This window comes from Eublepharis macularius, chromosome 9 (assembly GCF_028583425.1).
Source record: "Eublepharis macularius isolate TG4126 chromosome 9, MPM_Emac_v1.0, whole genome shotgun sequence".
Lineage (NCBI taxonomy): Eukaryota > Metazoa > Chordata > Lepidosauria > Squamata > Eublepharidae > Eublepharis > Eublepharis macularius.
In genome coordinates this window covers 30,364,243-30,386,770 of record NC_072798.1, presented here as the reverse complement: position 1 = coordinate 30,386,770, position 22,528 = coordinate 30,364,243, and the positions used below count along the sequence as shown (strand labels likewise).

At 41.3% G+C, this 22,528-nt stretch overlaps 2 protein-coding genes across 4 annotated transcripts in view; one reads left to right on the top strand and one right to left on the bottom strand.

Annotated features, from left to right (window-relative positions):
- Positions 1-3,017, bottom strand: part of HCFC2 (host cell factor C2) — a 30,493-nt gene extending 27,476 nt beyond the window's left edge. The window contains exon 1 of the mRNA XM_054989240.1: positions 2,852-3,017. Coding sequence (XP_054845215.1) covers positions 2,852-3,017 — 166 coding nt within the window. The remainder of the gene's footprint in view (positions 1-2,851) is intronic.
- A 2,937-nt stretch (positions 3,018-5,954) lies between these two features.
- GLT8D2 (glycosyltransferase 8 domain containing 2) lies at positions 5,955-22,384 on the top strand. Of its 3 annotated transcripts, XM_054988649.1 has the most exons (10): positions 5,955-6,255; positions 10,551-10,599; positions 11,379-11,477; positions 12,899-13,067; positions 15,509-15,626; positions 17,902-17,986; positions 18,856-18,968; positions 19,783-19,949; positions 20,543-20,655; positions 21,796-22,384. In XM_054988649.1, the coding sequence occupies exons 2-10, from the start codon at positions 10,581-10,583 to the stop codon at positions 21,966-21,968; spliced, it is 1,056 nt and encodes a 351-aa protein (XP_054844624.1). In that variant the 5' UTR covers positions 5,955-6,255; positions 10,551-10,580; the 3' UTR covers positions 21,969-22,384. The 3 variants fall into 3 exon arrangements, with proteins under 3 accessions (XP_054844624.1, XP_054844625.1, XP_054844626.1); XM_054988650.1 differs by lacking the exons at positions 10,551-10,599; positions 11,379-11,477; XM_054988651.1 differs by lacking the exons at positions 5,955-6,255; positions 10,551-10,599; positions 11,379-11,477 and adding an exon at positions 12,728-12,754.
- The last annotated feature ends 144 nt before the right edge of the window (positions 22,385-22,528 follow it).

The following is a 22,528-nucleotide window of genomic DNA, read 5'->3' as shown; positions in this document are numbered from 1 at the left end:
ACCCACAACTCCTTGTGTCCTAGATAAACACCAGGCCCAGGTACTTAGGCTGTTCATCAGTCCCAATTGGGTCATTCTTCTGGGGAACCTGATGCTCTGTCTACTTAGAGGACTACATCCAATAAGACATGCAAAAGTGTCCACGCCCCTCACCTTCCTTGCTCTCCAGTTTGAGAAACAATAGCACCCTGCATCCTTTCACACACCCTACTATACAGGCACACCAGAGCCAGATCTTTCTGCACATGCTATACTCCCACTTCAGATACAACATTCCCATCTCCTCACATACACACACACACACACACAGACTATCTCCAAACACACTAAACTTCCGCTTTCACAACCAGCTCATGCATGCCACTTTACAGTTTGATCATTAGAGTTTGTATATTTCTCTCCCTCCCCGCTGGGTAGCAACAAATTCAAGCAACTGTGAAATGTCTGCTGATACTCCATTATGATCAATATTCCAACTCTGAGTGTTGTATCCCACCCACCCACAGTCCCATGCCTCCTTCACACCATCTCTCCATCCTTACAAACTTATGTCAATTCCCACTCTTTTCCTTAAAAAGCCTAGACAGGGTAATAATGTATGTAAAGCTTTCCCTTCTACGTACGCATCCACAAATACCTATTGCTTCACTTGTGTGACATCTGAGGAGCCATCTATGGACAAAGCTATAGAACACAGAAGTGACACTACCCCTGCCCAATTTTAGAAAGACAAAGTAGGAGCAAGAAGCAAAATCAAGCACCCACTATTTTTTCCATACATGAGCCTACCCACAAAGTTTATAAACCTTAGCCGTAGTTGTCCTTTTCACCTCTCCCTCAAACCAGTGTGACACATACCCACAGACTGAGTAACAAGATAATACAGTACTGCATAGAGCAATGCTTTAATGTTATACAGTTTAACTACATATCAAAATATGCTCCCAAAACTTTAGTGAACAAAATCACTTCATAGGGCTATAGAGATAGGAACCAACTCTTTGAATGGAGCCAGAAACAAAATGAAATCAAAGTACATTTTCAAAGATAGCTGTAATGCAGTTGAAGCAGTCCACATCAGTTAGCAAATGAGAAACAATGTTTTGCATAAACTGAAGTTGCCAAGTTACTTTCAAGGGCAGTCCCACATTTGTTACAGGAGCATGCATCAATGTAGCTAGATCAGCACAGTCCTTTCTTTTGGAGCTTCTTAACTAGCCATAAGTGATTTACAAACAAAAACCTCCTAGCCTCACTGAAAACTGTCACATGGTCCCTGAGCACTCCTACATTTTTCATTTAACCTGACAGAAATAATTTAATCTCATTCATTAGAGTCAGGTCCCCTTCAGAATATCAGCTTTCCTAACCAATAGAACATAATCCATCTTGAGTCTCAGTGGGAAAGGCTGTAGTGGTTAAGTGAATCAGCACTACTCTGCTGGTTTGAATCCCATTACTGCCATGAGTTCAGCTGGTGGCCCTGGGTAAGCCACTTCACTCAGCCCTAGCTGTATTGTGGAGATTTTGTCCACCCCTCTGAGTGGGGCACTAATCTATCTAGAAAAGAGATGAGTGCAGTTATTATTATTATTATTACTATAAATAAAACAAAAAATAGAATGCCTCCATCTTGTCTGCATTCCTTTTCACCTCGTGTGTTTGAGCACTGTCCTGAGCCAATGTTTAGAGACAACATCTGGAGGCTGTTGCTATACAGCTGGCAAAAGTACAATGATGAAACTCAACCCCAAAGCTACCGATGATTTGATTCAAAAAGGTAACATCATAATTATATATAACAGAAACAGCATCAAAACACAAAAACTCAAAGCCTAAGAAACTCTGCTAGAAAGCTTCCAACGGCAATTGTCTGCCACCAACCAGAGCTAAAGGACTGAAATCAAGGTAGCAGTTCTAACTTCCTGATGGACCAAAGCCATACTCTTAAACATCTCCAAAACAGTAGGTCTACCATACCCAAAGTGGCTCCACAAGGCACGTTTTTGGTGCCTTGGTTTGAGATCATCGCTTCTTCTAATAGCAACATAGCTGACTGTTGCTGATCACTGAGGCACCAATGCAAAAAAATAAGGGATTTCACATCCACTCAAAGACTCCTCCAAAAAGCTGAAACAGGGCTGCACCTCTGCATGGAATCCTAGTATAGCAGAGCAAGGATGTTATTATAGTTGTTCCTTTATAGTCCATCTCTCTTACTGAGATCCAAGGCATAAGTCATAAAATGAAGGAAAGTGGGCAGCTTGCCTCGTCGCCTTAAAGCCCTGGAATCTGAAGGGGAAAAGACACTGCGATGTACTCACCTCCACCCCAGATCCCAGCCCCGCAAATAAGACCCCTTAATGTGCCAAGCCTTCCGGGCTTCAACGGCCAGATTCATTAGGGTCGAGGCTTCCTGCCATTCTAGCCCCACAGCTTTAACACCTGAAAAGACCCCGAAGAGGGAAAATTTCGACCTCTTTTGACCAGCCCCCATCTACCACCCTTCGCCTGCCTTGCCCCGGCGCATCTCAGGCAGCGGGGACAGCGCTGAGGGGGGCGCGAAGAAGGGCCAAGAGGCTACCAGGGCGCCGCTTACCCGGGCAAATGGGCAGCCCTATAGAGGGAAAGGGCGGGACGCCTCAGCTCACTCCTCACCCCTTTCCACATACCAAGCCGCCCTCTCTATGGAGCGTCGTTATAGGCAAGCACCCTACTGAGACGCCGGCGGAGGAGGCTGGGCTGGCGGCGGACGAAGCAGGCAGTGCCCCTGCCCAGGCGACCCGCCTGCCCGCCCGACTTCTCTCCTTCCTTCAATCCGTCCATCCATCCTTCCCCTCGTTCCCCGTACCGGTATTATACACATGCAGCTCGTCCGCGATGCCCTCGTTGCCGCCCCCGAAGATGATGACCAGCTCGCGGATGGCCACGGCGCGATGCCCGTGCCGAGCTCGGGGCACCGGCCCCGTGAAGGAAGAGACGCGCCTCCAGTTGAGGGCAGCGGCGCCCGCCGCCATCTTCTCCCCCCACGACCACAATGCACCGCGGCGGGAGCCCAGGCCGCCGGCAGGGACGGCTTAGCTGAGGGAAGCAGGAGCGCCTGAAGGGCCTGCGCCGAAGGGCGCTTGGAAAAATAGATGCATATTATTATTTTAGATGTTAATATCGACATCTTAGTTCTGGGAGAAGCCCACAAATTTCACCTAGTCTCCTTTAAAGAGTTGTCGTTTTTAATCTCTTTTCCTCCCTGAATGCTTGTCCCTGCTGGAGACCAGTGCTTCTGACCATGTGCAAAGTTTCCCACAATGGCCTTGGTAGGCCCAAAAATATAGCACGAACTCCAAGCTTTCCCTGTTGCCGCCTATTGGACTATCTAAAGAAAGGGGCTTGGACTCTTAAAAGCATATTATAGCCTGAAAATCTTGTGGGTCTCTAAAGTGCCATTGAACACCAGTTCCGCTGTTTTACAACAAACCAACGTGACTACCTACCCGAAACTGGTATTCAGACGTACATTGCCCCCCCCCCCGAAGGCTTGAACAGGCCAGGCCATTCAGTTAAGCCGTTGAAGGACTCATCCTCTGCATCTAATCCCTTTTCAAAGCCATTTTATGCTTGTGATCAATAAGTCTATTGTGTATAATATGAAGAAGTACTTTATTTGGAGGCCTCTGGATTCTAGTATTATGGGAGAGGGAGGGGAAAAAACATGAATCCTTTCCACAACTTAATCATCGTTTTTTCCTCTCTAAACAGGAAAGCTTACACTTTTTAGCTTTTTCTCTTGAAGAAGGTGCGCTAACCCGTTTTTATTTCTGGTGTCTTTTTCTGACCTTTTTGCGCTAATATGGTATCTTTTCTGCAATGGAGTGATGAGAATGACTGTTGGGATACATTGGTTCCTTCCAGATGCCCATAGGAGAAATCGTTCACTTTCATTCCTTTTATCATCACCCCTTTATAAGAGTTCCTCCATAGAAGGACATGAAATTGTCTTATAATTTAATTATATTTAGTCAATATTTTCATCTGCCATAACCCCAAACTTTCTTTCCTGAGCAGTCAGTTTAGATTCCCTAAGTATATAACCATTCCAAAAGCTAGATTCTTTTTTTTGCATTAATGTGCATTACTTTGCACTTGCTTATATCTACTTTGTTCCCTTTGCATCCTATTTAAAGAGATTCCGTAAAGGCCAGATTAGAACTGATAGCATCTATGGGTCCAAAGCTCTGAAATGCCACCCCATCCCCCCACCCTGTCACCATTTCATCATTTGAAAAGGCAGGGAAGGGAGAACCAAGCACCTCAGCCTGGCATGTTGTGGGCCTGATCCTGATCGGACCCCTGTGGCATTTTTATTTTTTTTTAAATTCACATGTAATGTAGCCCTTAGAGCTCTTCACAATCAATCCTGAATAATTTGGTTATATAACTACAAGCAAAGGAGACCTTGAAATATTGAGTGGGGAGTAGGGCTGCCAGGTACAGGTTGGGAAATTCCTGTAGATTTGGGAGTGGAGCTTTGGGGAGGGGAAGTACCTCAGCAGGGTATAATGTCATAGAGTTCACCACCCAAAGCAGCTATTTTCCCCAGGGAAACTGATCTCTGTTGTCTGGAAATTAGTTGAAATTCTGGGAGATCTCCAGCCCTACTTGGAGATTATCAACCCTAGTGGGGGTAATAATGTAAGTATCTCTTGGGAGAAGGGGATTAACTGGAGTTTTATTTTGTTGGTTTTAAACTGTTATGGTTTAATTATGATTGGCAAGCTACTTTGAACCAATAAATAACTTGAAGAGAAGCCAATATCATGGTTTTTTGCTCCCTTCATCCTAATGACCAAGAAACAACTTGCACCAGCTTCCTACCTTTATGCTGCTAGGGATTCCACGGCTGTGTGGGCACAGTCCCATTTCATTCTTGTTTGTAGGGATTTTCTTGTGAGTGGTGAATTTGAAATCATACATTTTTTTTGTATTCCTGGGATTTCCTCCTGATATGTAGAAACTTCCCTTCTGTTCATAGCCCTTTCGCCCAGGGGCCAGCCAGTTCCAAAATCTCTGCTTGCCCTGCACTTTCCCCTATTTCAGTGATCTCGCTGCAACACCCCAGCTCAGATTGATATCAGACCAACATAATGGCTTGAAATCAGAGAATCATATATAGAGACCTGCAACATTCAGTAGAAATGTGCATGTAACGGAAACCTCCAGTCAAGCATGGGAGCAGAGAGCTGTATGAATAAGAAGTTTATCACACTACTTTGGTCCTCCAAGACAGTCATAGTTTATGTTTTATTTCTGACCCTACCTTTCTTCTAGTAGTCAGTGCAGGCTCTGGGGCAGAGCTAATCCAAAAGCATCTCTTCAGTTTCAGCTGGTCTTCTCAGTTAAATGTTGATGTAGGAGTTAATCTGTTAAGTGGGGATAATTTAATCTTGGTATGTGTAGGATAGAGATACAGGAAAATGGAAAAAAAATGAGATAGATACACCAAGGGAAGGGGCTAACCCTTCCTCCAGTGGAATTGTTTTGCCCTTGGTGAAAATAGCTTACAGTATCTAGTGTATTCTTTATTCTTTATGTGCAGTTATTTATAAACTTGTATGATGTAATTTGAGGTATGGCTTCCAAAAGGGCTTTTTCATATTTATTTCCTATGCAGAACATGACTTCAGATTATTATTTCATAAATGAAAAGTAAACATCATATAGTATTCACTGTCTAATCCATTGTTCATGTTTTAAAAATACTTGTGAACTGATAGGTGCTGCCACGTTGATGGCAGCAAAAAATGAATATTTAAGCGTAAATGTAATCTGAGCTCAGAACCGTTTCTGAGGTTCCTTCTGGAAGTGCTTTTTCTCCTCTGGAATTTTCTGCCAGATGAAGAACAACTGGAGGGGGAGGAAAGCCAGATCTGGAGCTGCGTTGTTTGGCACATCTGGAAGCAGTTTATGTGGCTCTTACTACACCAGGCATGTCTGGATTCTGTGCAGCTCTATAGTAGCAGAAACGAAAGGAAACTAGCTCGAAGTAAACCGCAAGAGAGTTTTAAAGACATTTTTCCATCAAAGTATGTCTACAGGGACTACAGAGGACTTTAAAGTCTCTCGTCTGCAGGATTTCAACAGGGATCCCATGAGAGATCCAGTTATGGCATGACTGTTTTTTGTACTGGACCAGCCAGCAACCAAGAGCCATTATTTTTCTGGAGAAAGAAATCCTAATTGCTGTACTGCTTTTGAGAGGTAAGACGTTTAATTCTGCAGGAACCCAGTCAGTTTCTTCTTTTACTCTCCCTGCTGCACTCTCACATTTTGTTACAGGATCTTTTAATTGTCTCTGGAAATAGCCAGTGTCCAGTTCCAGCAACAAACTTCGAAGAGTTTTAGTAGTGAGCAGATATGATCACTTAAAAAAAAAAACAAGACTCCAACTTTGATCTTCTGGAATTTTTATATATTAAACCAAAAGCAGCACCTTCTACAGTTTGGATTCCAGAGTTTAAAATCTGGTGCAAGTTACATGGGAGTGACTGAGAAAAAGCATACCGTACATTTCACATGGCAAATATGAGCCCAAATGTGGTTTGGTGCTCTAGTGAATTCCAGGGGTAGAATTATTTTTTATATTTATAACAGGTTGCTTTGAATTTCTGTGTTTGAAAATAGAAAATATATATGGACCGCACTTGGAAAAGAGTCTTCTAATATAAAACCCTTTCTTTGATGTAAAGATTCTTCTTGTGTGGTCATAACAACCTCCTTAAGATCCATATCTTTACAAACTGATGTGGCTGCGATCTTATGGACACTTATCTAATAGCTAGCACTGAAGCCCTTTTGTGAAAAAATACAACGGGCTCTAGAAAACTGTTGTTGGTCATTTTTTAATTTTTCATGAAACATAACAATCAATAGAGCTTACTCCGAGGAAACTGCCTTCAGGACTGCAACCGGGCTTCTTTAGGGAAGGGAAAATAAGCTCCAGAGACGATTGAGCAGGGACCCCTCCCAGGCAAGTGCAGACAGGCGTCCAGTACCGCTGGGACTTCCGCCTTCTCAGTGACCCTCAGGTGAGGCCCAGGTTGGAGTGCTTAGGCTGTTGATTTGGCAGGCCCCCTCCTGGCAATGCACCTGAGCCCGCCAAATCAATGGCCTAAGCACTCCTCCCTTCAGCACCCTCCTGCTGTGACCTCCAGGCCGCTACAAAGCACAAACTTGCCGCCGGGATGAGTGTTCTTCACAGCAGTTTGCAGCAGCCTCGAGGCCAGAGTGCGCCTGCGCGAGGATAAAAAGTGAGTTGTCACCAAAGCATCTTGCCTTTATATAATAGGATAAGGCTCACTGAATGGTAGGACTAGGACTGTAGTATACTGGTAAGTTCCCAGCTAGGACTGGGCACCCAGTTTCAAATCCCTGCTCTACCATGGAAGCTTGCTGGGTAACCTTGGACCAGTCACAAACAGCCTAACCTACTTCACAGGGTTGTTGTAAGGATAAACTGGAGGAGAAACTGCTTTGGTTCCCCACTGGGGAGAGAGGCAGGGTATAAATTAAGTAAATAAATCTGAGTAAACGTATATTAACTAGGCAATTATAACAGTGAATCTATTTGATAAGAGGAACTGTGGTAGATCAAACCAATGGTCCATTTAGTTCAACATCCTGATTCGCACTGTAGCCAACCAGATGCCCCAAGTAGGCCATAGCAACTTTAGTTTCCCTCCAGCACTGGTATAACAAAATCTCCATGTTTAGAGGCAGTAAGTTACTACGTGGAGCTTCTATTGGTCATCATAACTAATAAACGTTGATGTACCTATCCTCCATTAATTTGTCTCATTCCTTTTTAATACCCACTATATAAGAACAGCATTTAATATCTCACTATGTAATATAAGAACAATTTAAATATATAATTATAAACGCTTTCTTCAAATTAGAATAAAACCCATTATCAATAGACGACATTCATCTTGCCGTAGTCCTGATGTACTCTCACTGCAGCAATAACAAATAATACTACCTTTGTTGTTACTGTTTCTCCTGTTCAATGATAGCTCAATTTTGTGTCGAACTAAACAGTTGCAAGCTGTTTCAGGCTCCTCTAAGTAATTGCTTTCTAACATTTACAGAGAGGGAGATAACACAGGAAATTTTCACAGGCCTTGCAGATAAGATGCAATGCTAAGATTCATGGTATTCAACTGCAACCCTAGATGGTACTGTCCAGTTGTGTAAGGCTGTGAAAGTCCTTTGTAAACTGTTTGAACTCAACTTGGGCAAATAATCCTTGCAGTAACACTGCAGTCTAATAATGCATATCTAGGGTGGGAGAAATCATGGGCAGTGGCCACCAGTGTGATGTATTATCTTTCAGATTATCAGTCAGAGGTTTATGAGACAGATAACAATGCTTAACATTTATGTATAACTTTCAGTGTTGAAAGCAATTCATGTATATTATCATAGAAATATTTACAACGATGCTGTAAGACAGGCCGGTATTATTATTTCCAGGTGCAAGTGGGGGAGTGAAAATGAAAGTGGCTTGCCTAAGGCCACTTTAGGAGCAATCCTAATCAAAATCTACGTCCTGGTTTACTCCCAGAAAGTGTCCTTAAGACTGCAGCCTTTGTAGCTGAAATGAGATTTGAATTGATCACCTTCTGTATTATAGCTCAGTCTGTCTCATTGCTACACCAGCTAAGATTGCCAACCCCCTTTAGCAGAGGCTTCAGGAGATGCTATTTACCTCCATGACATGAAAAGCCTTCACCTGCCCATTTCTCCACCTTAAGCATCTGTTAAAAAGGCAAGGCATTTTTTCTCCAGATTGTTGGCAACCCTAACACCAGTGCTCGTATCTGGGCAGAAGGCTGATATGGGTGGAAGGAGGCTGACAGTTGTGGTCTATTCTTGACTGTACACAACTCACAAGGAGTAGGTCTGCTTGTGCTCAGAACTTCACGCAGAATTTTATCTCAGTTTACGTATATTGCTCCTGGCTCACTCCACTGAGATTAAAATAAACTTAATTTTTGATACAGCCCAAGGCAAGTCTGAATCTGTTCCAGTTACAATTACATCAAGACAAAGTACGGGAGGGGTAGGGGCAGGTGTGTGTGTTTGAAAATGGGAGTTTTAAGCTTTGGGAGAGTGTGCGAGTTTGCATATTGTTGGAGATGGGATAGAAAGTTTTGGATTTGTGACATGGTTGCTAGATACCAGTGTTCTTAGTTATATCCTGTATTTTATCTCTGTGTATGTTTTTTTTTCTTTTGTATATGTTACAGCTTGTTAATAAAATTTTAAAAAAGAAAAAGAAAATGGAGTTTTAAGCTTTGGGAGAGACAACAGATGACTATAAGTTAGCCCAAGTGGGTCTGATGTGGGGTAACAAAACTGCTGTCCTGCAGCAGTCTCTCCATCTGAGCTCTCCATGTTTATTTGTAAATAAAGCAAATATTACAAAGGCACTGTAAGTCTCCAGAACTGTCTCATCCAAAGGGAACCAAAGGTTGTGTTACCCCTAAAACTTCTCACTTCTCAGGGAAATTGAGAATGTACAGCAATACATACTGTTCTAACTCACACTGCCGCAAAGAAGCATTGACTTCAGTGCAAACAATGCATGCAACCCACACAAAATACCAGTACTGTGTGACTCAGAGCTAAGCTACAAGTGACGCCTGACACAGGTTGGACACTTGTCAGCTTCCCTCAAGTTTTGATGGGAAATGTAGGCATCCTGGTCTTCCAGCTGTAATGGAGAGGCAAGCTGTAAAACCAGGATGCCTACATTTCCCATCAAAACTTGAGGTAAGCTGACAAGTGTCCAACATGTGTAAGGCGTCACTTGTAGCTTGGCTCTGAGAAAAGGAGGGAGGTGATTATTTAAGCCTGCCATCTCCAGTAACAAACAAGACACACACCAAAAACACTGCAGAGAGTAGTCGGAATGGTAAACCTAAGAACATACGGAGAGTCCTGCTGCATTAAACCACGGATTCATATAGTCCATTGTTTCTCACAGTGGCCAACCATACCATGAAGGCCAAAGCTGCGCCTTGTGGTTGGCTCTGCAGCAACTGCTATTCAGAGGTACAGTGCCTGTGAACTTGGAGTTCCATTTAGTCATGATCAGCAACTGTTGGTGGACTTATCCTCCGTGATGTTGTCTAATTGCCCTTTAAAGCCATCAAAGTTAACGGCCATCACTACATTTGTAACAGTGAGTTCCATATACTCCCCTCTCATGTCTCAGAGTGGATCACCTCCACTTTTGAGACCTGTAATTCTGTGAAGAAGAATAAAAGCAAGCTATTATGTTAGAAAGCTCATTTAATTTCCCTGAGGATTCTCACTCTTGAAATGCATTTATTCATTTCCAATTGCTATTTGATAGATTTGGGGTCCTTCCCATGCAAGTCAAAAGCAACATCTAATGTCAACATCTAGGAATGTTAAACTCTAAGCACAGATAAGGCATGCTCTCTTTTGGTTCTGTTTTAACCTTCCCCTCCCTTTCTCTCTTTCAGTAATAAGTTGCAACTATATGAAAAGGACACATGGCTCTGTTACGAAAAAGTAAGAAACTGTCGGGATAAAATATTAATTTAAATAATTAATAATTAATTAAGCCTGTTTGTGATTGACACCCACAGAGGATTCACTGCCTATGCAGGCAGTGGGTGGCTGCGAAGTACCTGCAGGCCCAGCCATAGATGGGTTTTAGAGTTTGACAGACAGGCCAGCAGGCAATGCTAAGGGCACATGGTGCTAGTCCACTGTGGGAGGTGGAAGAAATAAGTCAAAAGCAGAATAACAAGTAGCTTGGACAATTACTCTGGCAAGGTGGTTGTCTGTCCTGAAATGCTAACGTGGAATTGAAGGTTGCAGAGCAGAGATTCTGGAAATTGGTGAGTGATACCTGAAGATATTAGCAAGGAAACATTGTCAGGAGAAGGGGTAGCATATTTTTTACTTCATCTGAGGAAACCTCTATCTGTGGTTGCTTCATGGCTGATCCCCAGGATGGCCCAGGGTGAGAGTGTTTCTCCTTCTCAACGATCTTGGTGTCTCAGGAGTCTTCTGATACAGAAGTACCTGTCTGGATCCTTGACCATGACATTGGATAACCAGTTTTTGTGTGAATACAGGCATGTTGTTATAGACTGTCACCATATTGTATACAGTGGGGTGGATTCTATCTAGCACAAGTGGAAGAGCATCAGCAGAAGTGAACTGTCTTTCTGCTCCTGCTGTGGTATGCTGTACCCCTCAAGAACAAGTGTCTTCTGACACTGAAACCCTGATTAGGATCTACCCCAACACCAATTATTAACAAGCTGTCCTTTCTCTTTCAGTTAATCAGATTCTACTGTTCCTACTTGTTTTGACTGTTTGTGTCATTCTTTATAATAAAGTTCACAAGATACCATCTACCCTGCTAAAGAATGAACCAGGTATGCACCTGTTGTTAGCATCTATTTTTATTTTGACACTAACGAGGCTGAACCTTTCTTGTTCCTCATACAAGAGAAGTAGGAATATAGAAATGCTGCTGGTATTCTGGGATTCTCCAGATGGTTTGTGGAGTTTCTCCAACTTCTGCCAATTGCTATTGGCTTTGTACTCTTCTCTGCTAGGAGCTAGCCATCAGTATGCCATTCCTACCTGCCCTATTATCTTACAATGGCTCACAGTGCCACAGCATGTAAGCAAGTATGTGAGCACAGGCCCAGTCTCGTAAGGAAATAGGGCAGCCCACTCAGGCATTATAGTAGCCAGTAGGAACAGCGGGTATTAGTCTTGGATGCCACTGGACTTTTGTTTTATGTGGAAAAAGTGATAGACCTAGATGGTATATTTGGAATGAGCTCTGACAATTAATTCACAGTGCTTGAGAGACACAAATGCTATTGACTTTCACCAAGACTGTCTTCCTAGTCTCTTTTATAGACTTCTATAAAAGCCCCTTCAGATCTGGCATATAGCAGAAATACAGCATTGTGTGTAGAAAAATAGAATACAAATCCAGTGGCACCTCAGAGGCAAACAACATTCATTTCAGTGTAAACTTTTGTGAGTCAGAGCTCATGTCATCAGATATATGAAGTATGCATCCATAAGGCAGATGACGTAAAGGCTACAAACAACAGAAATGAGCTGTGGGGTGGAGTGGGGGGTACCAAGAGAGGCCAGTTTAAAACAAGACCCAAAAGAGTAATCAATCCATTTAGAGGGTGTGAGGACCACTCACAACTGTTGATTGATCAGGCATATAGGATTAACATAAAGTCAGATCTAGAAAAGTGCAGAATTAAACATAAAAAGCAGATCCAATTAGGAAGTTATAGAAGTATAGCTGAATTAATTAACACCTATTAGGGGTGGCATATGCAGATATTAGCACCTATAATGAACGAGAAATTCAATTCCTCACTCACTATAGGTGCTAATATCTTGCTTATATCACCCATTACATGCATACACTAGCTCTATAACATTCTGATTGGTTTTGCTTGTCATGTTTCAACATACACTTTCCTAGATCAGTCTATGTTAATCCTACTTTGCTAAAATATCAACAGTGAATAGATTAACCCTGTTTTGATCTGACAGTTGTTTTAAGCTGGCTTCTCTTTCTAATGTCTCCCCATCCCCTTTCTGTTGTTTGCAGCCTTTAATATAAATTCATAGGCCGTGTAGATCTGATGCCTCCAATCAAGTGAGCTCCAACGTAAGAAAGCTTATGCTAGAATAAATCTGATTAGTGTTTAAAGTGCCACTGGATTCTTCCTGTATTATTTTTTTACCATCAACTAATGTGGCTACTTATCCAGAACTGTGCATAGTAACATATGGTCCATTTTTCAAAAAATAGTTGACTTGGAGAGCCCTGAGGAAATGGAAGAAGACATTCCCGTGGTGATATGTGCTGCTGCAGGCAGGATGGGAGCAGCAATTGCAGCAATCAGCAGCATTTACAGCAACTCCGATTCTAACATCTTGTTCTATATCGTTGGCCTAAAGAACAGCGTCCCACATATCAGGTGGAATTATTCAAACAAGTTATTTCAGTGCTTGCGTGTCTGCTTTTATTTAGAGGAAAGGTTTAGAGCTGAATTACACGCTATACCAACAAATACAACATCCCTAAATGCATGTCTGATAGTTTCCATTAATATGGGAGAGGAGACTGCAAAACAAAAAATGACAATTAAGAAGGGATGGTTGTTGTGGATTTTCCGGGCTGTATAGCCATGGTCTTGGCATTGTAGTTCCTGACGCTTCGCCAGCAGCTGTGACTGGCATCTTCAGAGGTGTAGTACCAAAAGACAGAAGGGACTTTTTAACCTTTTCTCTGCCTGTTTGCTCTTCTGTGCTGCTACATTCCTGTAAGCTGTTCCCCCTCTGCATCTAGGCTGCTTCTGGCTGAAAGGAAAATCATTGAAAATGCCCAGAAGGGCATTTGCAGGGAAAGCATTATTTTTTTTTAAAAAAAAACCCTCAAAGGCAGTTTTCAACCAACACAATATTCAAAACCTCATATAGATTCAGTTAAAAATCCAAATAGAGTAATAAACATTCAGTACCCTAAACTATAGACTGAGGCTGTGGCATGAAGTCCAGCATTTAAAAACCACAGTTAAAATACCACCAGCAGCAATAAAATATCTACCGGGCACCATCCAGAACAGTTTATGACTTGGTAGACATTGGAAGGGTTAAGCACACCATGCACGCCTGTATGTTCTGCCTTGCAAATATCTACCCCTGTATTAACAATATAAGGCAAACATGGGTTTGGATCCCTGCCTTTGCTTTACTAAACTTCACAAAGTTTAGTTACAGACTTCACATGAATTTAGCTGTGGCTCCCATGAGTACTGCTTCTTGAATCTCAGAACAATAGCGGCTGGCAAATTCCTGTTTCTTTTCCTTTAATAACTCTTTATATTGGCTTTTAGCCCTTCTTAGAGACCTCAGGGATCTCAAATCCCATTTCCTTCTACCAACCCTAACACATTTCAGTAAATATCTTTTCAACTGTATACACTCCCCATCAAACCAAGCATTTCCGCCCATGAGTACAGAAAATATTGCTTCCTACCAATAATGGGATGAATTATGGGTTTGTCTTGCTAGAGAGCAAACTGTAGGATGGTGTGTGCAAAAGCATTCACGGCATTTTCTGAATTTCTTTTCCCCTCAGGGAAGCTTACCAATAGTCTATTTGTAAGCAGCCAAGAAGCTATTAATTAGTTCCTTCTGCTACCATGGATGTAATTATTTGATGAGTGAGAGTGATATGGGGGAACAATCCTTTAGAAGTTTAAAATTTCAGAACTGGTGCTACAAGTGACTTCATCCATGGCATCTGGTTTAACTTCCATAATTATCACAGACTAAATTAAACATGTTGCAGGGGTAGTGTTAATGTTATTGATCCAAAAGATCCACTCATGGGCTGCTACCACACATCACTGGACATTGTTAAACTATAGCAATAATTCACAACTGGATTCTCCCATGCAGACAAGCCAATCCCAGTTACAGATTATTGCTGGAGTGTAACAGTAATGCAGTAATCATACAGTGATGTGTGGATGCAGCCACGGTGGTAGAACAATGGGCTTGCACAAAATCCCATTGCTTTAATAAATTCAATACTTATTTGAATGCTTGCAATGTCCTGTCAGGGGGAGGGTTTTTTGTTTTGTTTTGTTGAAAGAGCACAATTCAAGTCAGAAGGGAGCACAGCTATGTTCTTTTCTCACTCCAACACAGAAGCCAAAGTTGCTGTGCTGCATCTTCGTAAGCCCTCTTTGAAGTTACTCACCAAAATCTCTCTTTGATTCGTAAACAACTAGTGAAGTATATTCAGTAGGAAGATACAAGCAACAGTGAAAGAGAAATTAGGTTTATCTGTAGCATTGCTGAAAAACGGGCAGGTATTCTCAAAACTAGAAGAAACCAAAGTTCATTCCCAAGATCCTGTGTGAAAAGTATATCCTTCCTTAAACTGTCTACACAGTCAAGAGAAAAAGCAATTGCTGTTCATCTACGTATTAGTATATGATGATGCAATGTGAAATTATATCCAGGCTGAGGCAGAACAATCAAACAAATGCTTCAGCCACTTCTTCCTGAATTCTACCTGGAATGATATGGTCATAAGCTGAAGATGCATCAGAAGACTGAAGGATGCAGTTGCAAATGGGAAGATTTAGAGATTATTAATTTCTCCATTACTCTTTATTGTGGGAGGAGCAGCAAGTGACAATTGAGCTGTGATACCAGTTCTTTTATCATCACTGTTTACCTGGGCTTTTATATGATGATTTTGTTTTATATTGTATCTTAATTAGTGAGCTGCCTGGAAAACCTTGTTTTTGAATGGCAGTGCATACGAGTGCCTGTACCTAAATTAAATAACGTACTCATTGCCTGAGGAGCTCTCTGATGTGCTTCCATTTCTTTTGCATCTTAGAAAATGGATTGAAAATTCCAAACTGAGAGATATAAAGTTTAGAATTGTGGAATTCAATCCCATGGTGCTAAAAGGGAAAATCCGACCAGATGCAGGACGTCCTGAGTTACTTCAACCTGTAAGTACCCAACCAACAGGGGAAAGTGAAAAACAGCTTATTTTGCAAGATACACATACACTTTTACATAGCAGGTGTCTTATAACCTGTGTGTTTCTCTTGGAAGAAATGACAATCCACTCTTATTCTTACATAAAAACTACCAAAAGCTAGAGCAGATGGGTAGACTCTTATTTAGTTCAAGGGGCCTAAGAAAAGATATATTGTAAAGAGGGTGAAACAGTAACAAAGGAATTGATTGGAGCCATGTCTCAACTGCAGAACCTGCTTCCAGTGTTGAAGCTGAGCTTCAGAGCATGTGTTGTATATTAATGTTCCCACACTTGCTTATTTAATTGGATTTAAAAGCCACTTTTCAGAATTTCAAAGTGGAGTACAGCACAATGAAAACAAAATATAATGATTAAAATATATTGTATTGAATACAGTATCAATAAAAACTAAGAAAAGCAGCATAGAAAAATGGGTGGACGTAAGACCAGAATATTAAAATGTTACAATAAACAGAAAGCATTAACTCCTTTTTGAAACTTTTGAGTGGTAGGACCAAAAAATGCAATGTGAGGGAGAAGGGCATTCTGGAGCTCGAGGGTAACCACTGAGAAGACTCTGCTGAATGTAGAGGCTAGTCTGGTCTAAATGTGCGGTGGAACCTGAAGCAGGTCTCTCCAGCTCCTTCATTTACAGACTACTCTGCATGTTAGGCTTTTCAAAAGAAGTAGGCTTGCCTTGCGCGTCATTGTGCAGTAGGGGTGTACACCCCCCCAAAAAAGGAATGATCTGGATCTGGGTTTCAGGGAAACCAAAAAAAAAAGGTATCTGTGAAATCCAGGTAAGATGATCTAATCTTGTTAGAGAATCCTGAATTTATCTGGTCATTATTCCCTATGGGGAAAGCTATCTGGGGAGCAGGGAGAGATTTGCAGGGAACCTACTCCTTCCTGTCCACTAAAGACCCCTCAAGTTTCAGAAAGATGGGACCTCAGAACAAGCTGCTGCCAGTCACTCTATTGTTTCCTATGGAGGAAACATTTCCAAGGGAAATTTTAAGCAAAGGCAACCCCTGGCCAAAAGCCTGTCCCGAATGCAAGACCCACTCCCAATGCAAGCTGAACCAACAAAGCACAACAGAACCAAATTGAAGGAGGGGAACCAATGTCCACCCAGAGATTCCCAATGTCCACCCAGAGAACCCCAAGGAAAAGTAAGAATCACAAACTGAACTGGGGGGAGGGCTTGAGGCAGTCAGCGGTGGCTTGAAGTGTTCTTTTGGAGCTTGAGTGGGGGTGGAGGGGTGGGATGGAAAGCTACTCTACCTGTTGCCTCCTCTCCCTGCCATCCTTGCAGCACACTGGACATCTTCTTGCTCACTGCTGCTCTGCCTCTGTTGTCACTGCTTGCGGCTACCTGCAGCCAAATAAATCTGGCCCAGCAGAGTTTAGCTCCCTAGATTCAATTCAGGATTCTACCATTTGAACTGGAATAGCCAGATTATGTTGGATTGGCATTTCATGAATCTTGGATCGCACACCTTTTCTGCTCACATTATACATTTAAAAACTGCGATGCAATGCATGTCTGTGGATACTTGGCTAGAGGAAATCTTATGCCTGTGTGCTGCCAATTTGCAGTAGATGAGGCAGTGTGGCTGCTCCAAATAGTTCCTCCCCACACTGTATAACATGCTAATGTCCAGGTGTGCTGCATAGCAGGCAAGAGAGGAAGAGCTGAACTGGATGGAGGAACATGGGAGAAACCATGTCTGCTTTATATCCTGTTGCACCAAAGAGTTTAAAGGCATGATATAAAATTCCGAGATGCAGTATGGCAATTGTACTTAGAGGCAGACAAAAATCTTGTATTATTCAGGGTATGTGTTTAGGTCACTGGTATAACTTGAGGATAGTTTTAAGACATGCATACTAAATTTTTGCTCCAGTTTGCCAAAATCTGTTTGGGGAATGATAGAATACAGCTTTTACTATTTTTCCCCAACTTGAACCTAACCACTGCGCAAAATACTCACCTTCTACCATGAGTGGCCTTGGATCTAGGATTCAGAAGGGAACCTGGTTTCCAGGCGAGACCAAGCACGTTTTAATCCCATAACTGAAACTCTAGCCTAAAAGACATCCATGTTTGTGTATAGTAGCTATTTTAATGTTTGATATTAAACTGGATGCTCCTACAATGCACCATTTAATGTTTCTGGATATCTTCTGCTTATACTTTGTTAAGACCCATCCTTCCCTCCCTCCCTTTTTTTATCCAACAGCTGAACTTTGTTCGATTTTACCTCCCTCTACTTATCCATGAACATGAGAAAGTGATATATCTTGATGATGATGTAATTGTCCAAGGTAAGGGGTTTCTCCACACACCCTGCAATTACTGGAAGTTTGAAGACTTTAAAAACTATACACTATGAAATCTTAAGTATAAGCTTAAAATATATATTTCTAAATTTTTTTTTAAATACATCATTTGTCACTTACCCTCTAGCAAAAGAATTTTTTCTGTGATGATTTTAGCAGTTTGAGTATATTCTTACTGTTTGTTGTATATAGTCAGGGCAGAATTGCATAATCTTTTTAAAAATCATAGCATATGTATAAGGTATCCAGTGCTGTGCAAGCAGCTGTGCAGTTACAAAAAAATTAGGAAAAAGGTTATCATAAGAAACATGGAACCAGAGATTGCCATTATTAGGCATAGGCTGTTGGATGGTATGGGCTCATAGTTAAGGCATGTGGGGATATTCTCTTGAGAAACATGGCATATTAGCTTTTCCTCACACAGGGCCTATATTACCACTCTAGCTAGAGTAAGGAAGGCATTTTTCCTTCTGTTAAGATTATCTTTCGGGAGACATGTGACTTAACTTACGTGCCAGAAACAAGTGGATTTTTCAGTAAGTTTCACACAAATCCCTGGAGCTTCTTGCACAAGACCTGCTGTCTACATGTGGCATGCAGTATGATGGGGATCAAATATAATTTAGAAAAAAAACTATTATTTTTAAATAAGCACCCAGCAGGCCGGGCATCCTGTTGAGGCATTATTTCCTGTAAGAGAGAGAAGGGAAAATGCTTCTTCTACAATGGTGCTAGTCTCTGACTTTTTTTTGGTAAGTATGTGTTATAAATCAAATCTTTGTGTACTGCTAAAATAGTAAAAAGCACAGACCGATAAGGCTTTTGAAAAATGCTGGCTTCCATGTTTTTTAAAGGTGACATTCAAGAACTGTATGACACAAAACTAGCCCCTGGCCATGCTGCAGCTTTTTCAGATGACTGTGACCTGCCTTCGATTCATGAAATGGTCAGAAGTGTAGGAATGCAGGTAAGAATTCCTTGCAACATAAAAATGTGTTCCTGATGTATTTTCTCACTTATTTCTTTTGGGGTTTGAGTTTCCCTGCACTATACTCCCCAAAGGATTAGGAAATACAGGAGTACCAGAACATACGTAAATCATCGGATGCTTAATATCTGAACCAAGCTGAAAGGAAAAAAGGATCTGAGTACATGCATAGTAATACTTTCAGGATCAAAAACAGTGACTTGGGGAAGTAAGGTCAGGAAACGTCACTTCACTTTTAGAATTAATTGCTCAATCTACCCATAGAGCTCTATAGGAAAGCAGAGGCCCAAGAGACTGATAATGGAATTTCATGTTGTGTATCCTCTCTTCCTCTTCACTGCTTATAATGTTGAAGAGTGTGCACAACTAAGGAGTCCTGGGTTGAAATCTCCACTCTTGAGATGAGCTCAGTGGGTGCCCCTTGCTCCCATCACTGTCTCAGCCTACCTATCTGATAAGATTGCTGTAAAGCTAAAATGGGAGGAGAGGATTACATATGCCACAATGAATTCCTTGGAGGATGGACAGGAAGAAAACTTAACTAATAGGCAAATAGAATGAGGCTGAGTCTACAAGCCAACAGACAGTTCCTAAACTCTTTGCTTCTCCCCTTCAAGCCCTACCCCGTGAAACTTGAATGCACTTCTATGTAAGCATGCTTTTCTGCCAACGCCCCCCCCCCCCCCAAATCTAGCACAGGATGAATGAATGTTACTAAGCCAAGCTGCTCAGCAAACTTTCAAATGGCTGGATGTTTGTAATTAATTTTATACTGTATGTTTTCCTTTTCTAGAATACCTATATGGGATTTCTAGACTACCGGAAGCAAACTATTCGTGATCTTGGCATTAGCCCCAGTACCTGCTCCTTTAATCCTGGTGTCATTGTTGCTAACATGACAGAATGGAAGCACCAACGAATCACAAAGCAGTTAGAGAAATGGATGCAAAAAAATGTCGAGTATGTATGAACTGCTGTCTTCCCTGAGACTCTAAAACTCCGAGTTGATATTGATGCAGATTAGGTCAAAATAAGTCCTGAATAATTTCTCCTGACATTTTAACAGAATGTGAATTAAAAGGGCCAAGGGGCTCTTCGATTTTTCCCACATGTCATTTCCCCAAACTGTAGTTACATCCTCAGATAACTTTTGGCATGCTCCCCCCCTTTGCACTCTATATTTTGTTGTACTTGCAGAGTATCTACTACTTACATTCCAGACTATCATACACTGCACAAAAGCTCATTTGGGAGTTTTTCTTGCATATTTGGTCAAATGTCATACCCTGTGGGGGTATCAGCACAGTAACTCTTGCATATTTACTGTGGGAGAGAGTCACTCGTTAAGGTTTAAGTTGGCTAATTTCTAACTGTGCTCCAACCACATCCCAACTTCAGCTCTATTAGTGTTCTAGCAATTTAAGTTTTGGGTGCTACTCTGATCTTCTCTGCTGCCCTCTATTTGTGTAAGAGGAATTGTACTATATTGGTTACTATACAGGGAAGTACTAGACTATTTTTCCTTTTAAATTTTTTAAAAACTTTTTTTTCAGAGAAAACCTTTATAGTAGTACTCTTGCAGGAGGAGTGGCTACTTCCCCAATGCTCATTGTATTCCATGGGAAATATTCATCCATTACTCCTCTATGGCATATTCGACATCTAGGTAAGTTTTAGACCAAAAAAACAAAAGCCCTCAAGTAGCCTCAGAATGATGTTGCTATGTGATGAAAGTTTCCCACACCCAAAAGGTAACACATACCTCAATTATATACCAAATCAGAAGCGTTGCAACATTGGTGAATTAAACCAATTTTGGTCACATTTTGTTAAATATGTACAAGCACATCATCTGAGGTAAGGAAGCACATCTTATCCCAGTATCCTAGGATTTAGTCATTTTATATCAGAACATGGACTATTACAAAATTTGTATCTGGATTAGCAGCTGGAACTTGAGCCCCTCTGATAACTCTTGACTGTTAGTAAGTTTATTGTGCCTGAAGAGGGATAATACAAACATGTGAGCCCCAGCCAGAGAAAGTCATGTTTAAATCTCACTGAAATCAAGGGAACAAGTCACATTGGTTTCAATGAAATTTAAGCTTGACCAGCTTTCTTGAGTTTGGGGCCCTGAAATTAAGTTTGTTTTGCATTTTCAACATGAGTCTTCTCAAAGTCTCAATCTATTTTATGTAAAACAATTCAAGAGTTTATAAAGTGAATTTCTGAAATTTAAAGTTACTTTGTTTTCCATGATCTTAGCATTATTTGAATAAAATGTGGGGTATAATCCAGACATGAATTGAATGCTGCAATTCAAGGCACATCTATCACTGAGGTAAGGGCTGGTCTACATGCACAAGAGAGTCAGATAGAAATGAGGTGGTAGAATAGAAACCACCACTTTAATCTGCATATGGAAGACATATGGAAGTTCTGAATACACTACCACATTTTTTAAAAACCTCATCAAATATAAAATCAGCAAAACAGGGGAAGGGGTTCAAGCCCAGCTTCTTGTCTGCTATGCTGCTTTTCTATTTATGCATGATACTGAAAAATGTCATCACCCAAGGGAAGTGGAGCACCTCATTCTACTAACTGCTTGTGTAGATCAGACCTAGGTTTCACTCAACATTGTAGGGTATGTTTCTGAACAAACACTATCACAGTTGCATTTCCCATCATCCTTGGTGAGGGAGAGAAGCACGTGCATAAGTTTAGCTGCATCATGCCCATGCTGATTTTTTAAAGGTTTTCTAGTAAGAGCTGTAATAACATCCTTTATTTTTGATACACACAGGATGGAGTCCTGATGCCAGATATTCAGAGCAGTTTCTTCACGAAGCTAAGTTACTTCACTGGAATGGAAGATATAAGCCTTGGGACTACCCTAGTATTCACACCGACCTTTGGGAAAAATGGTTTGTCCCTGATCCTTCAGGGATATTTAAATTGACTCGTCCTAACAGCTGATGCTATTGGATGCCTTAAAAATGTAAACAAATCATTATTTCCAAAACATACAATATATAAGTCGACACAGTATTTGGGGATGTGATTTACCTCCTTTGTTGTACAACTGTACCAGACTGCAGTTGACTTGAGCGGCCACCATAAGTGATGCTGAAGAAATGTCTCAAAATGAAACTTAGCCAAATGTGCATTGGCACTGTGATGAAGTGTGCACAGAAGCATCGGTCTCATAATGCTACTGAGACTTCAACTCCTAGGGAAAATGCTTTTATAAAATCAGGAACTTCTTTTCAGCTGTAAATTATATCCTGTAAATATTAAATTACTTGTTGAGACCACTTGTAACACTTTTGAATAAAATAGCTTGTGTTATATAGCCTTTCGGTAGCCAATATTAAACTAGAATTAAAATTAAACATCCGTTCTTTTATTTCAATTAATTTATCACTGCTTCTTTTCAACACAAAGCAATCCAGCAATTAAGACTTTTAAAAATGCCACAATTAAGCACCAGAAGACAACATAATACATTTCATTTTTTTTTGCAAAAAGTTGGCATA